Genomic DNA, 6,000 nt, shown 5'->3' with positions numbered 1-6,000 from the left:
TGGAAGGAAGTCCCTGCTCACTATCTTTTGGGTGTTCAACTGCACGTTTAAAGGCTCATTTTTTGGGGGGGGGCACACTCTGCAGTGCTTAGGGTTTAGTCCTGGCTCTGCAATCAGAGATCACTCGAGGATGAGGGGGAACCATATGGGCGGATTCGAACCACCGTCCTTCTGGATGCAAGGCAAACGCCATCCCTCCGTGCTATATCTAAGACGCTGCCCCGAATCAGCAGCGGAGCAGCCGAGGCCACGCCCCGACCGGAAGAGGTGCTGTCGCGGGGAGATGACGCAAAGACACGCCGCGGGGCGATGGCGTAGCAGGCGTCGCGGAGCGATGACGCAGTCGGCGAAGCGCCGGCAGACCCGCGAGCCGAGGAGGACGTCGCGTTGCGCTGCTCACTCCCGGGCTTGCTGAGCCGGCGTCGGAGGAGGAGACGCCATGGCGGTGCTCCTGGAGACCACCCTGGGCGACGTCGTCATCGATCTGTACACGGAGGAGCGGCCGCGCGGTGAGGCCCGGCCCTGCCCTGACGCCTTCTTGCCGGGCCGCGCGGCCTCCCTCCCCCCCGCGTCCCCGCTTCTCGGGCGAGTCCCGCGACCGTCCCTTGAGGCTTTTTGGGCTTCGCGGCCGCCGCCCGCCGCCGAGTGTGTGTGTGTGTGTGTGTGTGTGTGTCTGTGTCTGTGTGTGTGTGTGTGTGTGTGTGTGTGTCCGTGTGTCTGTGTCTGTGTCTGTGCCAGGGAGCTGGTGGTCACCCCGGGCGAGCTGGGCGGGTCTGAATGCGCATGCGCACCGGCATCTCCACGCACAGTAGTGCAGTCTGCATAGACGCGGACCTTGGCTTTGGCGAAGTCTTGCACGAGAGCAGGGGATGGCTGTGCCCTGCTGGAAGGAAGAAGGGCTGCCCCGACGTGGGCACCGACCGACCCTTCCTCGGCAACCGATCCTCCATTCATTGGTCTGCGAGACTTAACTGCCTTGAAGCTTTGATTTTTATTTATTTATTTATTTATTTTTAAATGTTCCCTTTGGGGCCCTGGTGGCCACAGGCCTCCAGAACCCTTTGAACTTTTGGAAGCTGCGGCGTTGCTATGGAAACAGGAGGAAGCCGGTGTCCAATGGGGCTTCGCAGGAGCCTAGCGAGCCAGGAATGCAGAAGGCAGAAGGCAGAAGCTTGGAATGGTTCCCTGGAAAGACCACATGCTGGGGGATGGAGAGGGAAGTTTTTCCTAAGTTTGTTTTGGAAGTTTTCTTTTGCAGAATTCTTTTCTATAAGTTACACATCCCTGCATTGACTTAGTAAGGTTCCAATAATATATACATATATATGTACTGTATTTTCCGGCGTATAAGACGACTGGGTGTATAAGACGACCCCTACTTTTGCAGTTAAAACATAGGTTTAGGTCTATAATCGCTGTATCAGACAGAACATTCCTGTGCTGCAACTGTATGTACCACAGTGAGCCAATCTCAACAAGCAAAGGTTCAAAGGTTATACTGTCATAGACTTCCTCTCTGATTGGCCAATCTGAGCAGGCTTTTGACAGTGTAGATTCGGTACAGAACACTGTCTAATTTGCATGCATAAAAAGCCTGCTTGGATTGGCCGAGTTAGAGAGGTGGTCCCAGTAGTTTGGCAGTGATTGGTGCAGGATCGAGTTGGAAAATTCGTTTTGTGGCAATATTCAGACAATTTTCGTTTAGTGGCATATTGAAACATTTTTCGGGATATACTTTTAGATTGACTTTTTGTTTCAAAAGTCGTCTTATATGTGGGAAAAAACGGTACACTTTAAAAGCTGCATTTGCAGGCCTGGCCACTCTTGCTTTTAGCAAGATAATTGGCAGTAGAGCATAGAATGTATCATATCCTGGGGAGAAACTGAACAGATATCTCCCCCCTTGGAATGCAGTTTATTGAAACATGTAAGGGTACTCTGTGTCTGTTCTCACTGCATGCTCTATGCGAACTTCCACACGCAGACCGAGCGCCTCTCATGTGTGTTGTCTCACCCATTATGATTTTTTCTTTCTTTTTCACCCAGAGGGTGCCTATGGCAATTCTCTGTGCAGTGCTCCTGGAAACTTGCCAGGGAAGAAACCCATGCCTTTTACTTTCCCCCCATTCCTTGGAGCTATTTTCAGTCCCCTTTCTGAAGTTACTTGTGTGTCTTATCTCCTCAAGAATGTAAATTCCAGGGGACAAAAAAAGAAAAATTCCAAGAGGGCAAGGAACCATTTTATGTAGGTAGTAGAAACTTAGCTCAAGGTGGACTAAATAAACTAGTTGATTGCTTTATGTTTCTTTTTGGGTGGGTGGGGGGCTTGTTTTAAGTATGGTGAGATCCAGAGACTTCAAGGGTGATACAGAGAGCTATACTTATTTCTTGATTTTTTCTGTTTTTTTTTTTTTTTTTGGTTTTTGGGTCACACCCGGCAGTGCTCAGGGTTACTCCTGGCAGTCTGCTCAGAAATAGCTCCTGGCAGGCACGGGGGACCATATGGGACACTGGGATTCGAACCAACCACCTTTGGTCCTGGATCGGCTGCTTGCAAGGCAAACACCCGCTGTGCTATCCTCCAGGCCTCTGTTTTTTTTTTAATGTGTGTTTTTATGTTTTGTGTGTGTGTGTGTGTGTGTGTGGTGTGTGTGTGTGTGTGTGTGTGTAGCAGCAGCTATCAAATGAGTGGGCCATTTTCCTTGAAGTTGAAGGAATTAAACAACGAGAATTGGGTACAAGTGAGCACAGAACTAGGATAAGTAGTGTTTCTGCAGAGATAACTTGCAGTAATGAAAATGCAGTGTTTGAATATATTTATTGGTATGGGATAGGCTATTTACTCTTTATATATCACTGCTTTCTAATATGTAGTAACATATTCAGGCTTAGTTTCTTCTTTCCTCTTTCTTCCTTTACATTTTTACTATATAAAACTTTAAAACGTACAGAACTAGACATAGGCAGGTGTGTCAATGGTGTCAATGACAGTTAAAAATTATTATATTATTTTTTTTTTTTGTAGTTTTTGGGGTCACACACCGCAGTGCTCAGGGTTACTCCTGGCTCCATGCTCAGAAATTGCTCCTGGCAGGCACAGGGGACCATAATGGGACGCCGGGGATTCGAACTGATGACCTTCTGCATGAAAGGCAAATGCTTACCTCCATGCTATCTCTCCGGCCCCTAAAAATTATTTTAATGGATGGACATGGAAACTTAAGCTGAGTGAACTGAGTCAGGGGGAGGTAAATTGACACAGAATAGTCTCATTCATCTGTGGGATTTAAGAAAATAAAAAGTATGTTAATAATCTAGAGACAGTAGAAATGAGTGCTGGAAGGACCAGTTTGTGATATGAAGCTTATCACAAAGAGTGGTGAGTGCAGTTAGAGAAATAACTACATTAACAACTATCATGACAGTGGTAATGAGTGAGAGAAGTAGAATGCCTGTCTCAAATACAGAGAGGGGCTGGGGGAATAGGGAGACGCAGGCATTGGTGGTAGGAATGTTGCACTGGTGAAGGGGTGTGTTCTTTTTTATAACTGAAATCCAATTGCAAACATGTTTGTAATCATGGTGCTTAAATAAAGATATTAATAAACAAATATTTTTAATTGAATCACTTCGAAATAGTTACAAAGTTGTTCCTGGTTTAATTTTGGTCATATAACGTTTTACACCCATCCCTTCACCATGCACATTTACAATGTCTCCATTTTCTCTTCTGTCCTTCCCATGGCACATTTTCTTCCTGTCCTTCCCATGGCAGATTTCTCTCTCTCTGCTACAGCTGTCTTGGTCTGGATACATTAGAGAATTTCTTGGAATCCTCTCAGGAAAGTGTGTGTAGGGATTAGCAGTTTATGATAACGGGAGCCACACACACTTGTGTGGGAGAAGAGTGTGTTCTAGTTTGTTACAGGAATATGGGGGGTATATATGCAGAATTTTTGCCAGTCACAGGTTTTTTTTTTTTTTGGCTTTTGGGTCACACCTGACAGTGCTCAGGGTTTACTCCTGGCTCTATGCTCAGAAATCACCCCTGACAGGCACAATGGACCATATGGGATGCAGGGATTTGACACACTATCCTTCTGCATGCAAGGGAAACGCCCTACCTCCATGCTCTCTCTCCGGTCTCTGCCAGTCAGTTTTTTATGTTATGTAAAAAAAAAGCTCACATTTTTTCTTGCAAAGTAAAACATATCTCTTGTCTGACTAAGAAACAGATTTTTATAAGAGGGCAGTAAAAGAGACAAACTTGAGGGCCGGAGAGATAGCATGGAGGTAAAGCGGTTGCTTTGCATGCAGAAGGACGGTGGTTTGAATCCCCGGCATCCCCGATGGTCCCCCAAGCCTGCCAGGAGCAATTTCTGTGCGTAGAGCCAGGAGTGACTCCCTGAGCACTGCTGGGTGTGACCCAACCCCCCCCCCAAATAAATAGACAAACTTACTTGAAAGAGATGTAAGTCTTTACTTTGTAAAGCTTTTTTTTTAACAACCCATGGCTACTTCAGGCCATACTTCAATGTTATATCGGAGGTAAAAAATTAGCAAATCACTGAAACCCGTTAGAGATGTCCCAAATCAACATTCCTTTTAATTGACTAGCAGTCGGCTTAAAACTACAGGCTTTTAACAAAATAGTCTTATGAGGATTGGGGTCCGAGTGGGGGCGGCAGAAGCCGTAAGGATCTGCCTTGCCCGCCTAGGATGGACAGACCACGGTTTGATCCCCTGGCGTCCCATATGGTCCCTCCCTCATGCCTACCAGGAGTGATTTCTGAGCGCATAGCCAGGAGTTACCCCTGAGCATCACTGGGTGTGGCCCAAACCCCCATCATCGCAAAAACATTTAATCAGTGGCTATATTTGCCTAATATCCCACAAATGAATGCTATAGTTTTATGTCAGTGATCAGTTTTTACTTTGAGTTTTTTTAGATTTTTTTTTGTGGGGGCCATACCTGGCTGTGTTCAAGGGTTACTCCTGCCTCTGTACTCAGAAATCATTCCTGCAAGCTTGGGGTGACCATATGGGATGCTGTAATCGGATCCAGCTTGTCACTGCGCAAGGCAAAGCCCTACCCACTGTGCTATTACTCTGGTCCCTAAAATACTTCTTTATTATTTTTATTATTTGCGTTGATTAAAAATAAAATGTGAAGTCTAAACAGAGTCCACGTGTTGAATGAGGCTGCTCTTTGCCGGAGGTTCTGAAAAAAGGATAATTGCAGAGAAATAGTTCACAAACAGTCTAAGTTTCATCGGTGTCAGCTCACTTTATTCTCTCTTGGCTTTTCTCTGCTGTGAGCCTCTGTGCTGTCTGTGTAATACATGTCTTTTCTCTCAGGAGCTCTGTCTGTCTCTTGCTGTCTTTCAGCTAAGCTTCCTATCCCGAGCAGCTTATTGCTGTTCTGGCTCTCTGCTTTTTTTTTGCTCCTCCTCATCCCAAGCAGACTCATTCTTTATTCAGAGTATCTGGGTTGGAGCCCAACTATTCTAGTCTACACCATTCTATTCACTGTTCTTTTTTTTTTTTTTTGGGTCACACCTGGCGGTGCTCAGGGGTTACTCCTGGCTGTCTGCTCAGAAATAGCTCCTGGCAGGCACTGGGGACCATATGGGACACCGGGATTCGAACCAACCACCTCTGGTCCTGGATCGGCTGCTTGCAAGGCAAACGCCACTGTGCTATCTCTCTGGGCCCTGTTCTTTTTTGTTTTTGTTTTGTTTTGTTTTTTTGGTTTTTCGGGCCACACTCGTTTGATGCACAGGGGTTACTCCTGGCTAAGCGCTCAGAAATCGCCCCTGGCTTGGGGAGACCATATGGGATGCCGGGGGATTGAATCGCAGTCCATTCAGTGGCTAGCACTTGCAAGGCAGACACCTTACCTCTAGTGCCACCTCACTGGCCCTCTATTCACTGTTCTTTACAGGCCCTTGCTGTAGTTTCACTTGCCCTACAAGTTTCTGCTTTGAACTGTTAAACTCT

At 46.6% G+C, this 6,000-nt stretch overlaps 1 protein-coding gene across 1 annotated transcript in view; it reads left to right on the top strand.

Moving 5' to 3' along the window:
• Positions 1-364: 364 nt before the first annotated feature.
• Positions 365-6,000, top strand: part of PPIL4 (peptidylprolyl isomerase like 4) — a 36,618-nt gene continuing 30,982 nt past the window's right edge. Inside the window, 1 exon segment of the mRNA XM_049789347.1 lies at positions 365-509. Within this exon segment, the coding sequence (XP_049645304.1) occupies positions 440-509 (70 nt within the window). The 5' untranslated portion in view covers positions 365-439.

Source organism: Suncus etruscus, chromosome 15, assembly GCF_024139225.1.
Source record: "Suncus etruscus isolate mSunEtr1 chromosome 15, mSunEtr1.pri.cur, whole genome shotgun sequence".
Lineage (NCBI taxonomy): Eukaryota > Metazoa > Chordata > Mammalia > Eulipotyphla > Soricidae > Suncus > Suncus etruscus.
Note: the sequence above shows the minus strand (reverse complement) of the source record. Positions and strands in the feature narration are given on the sequence as shown.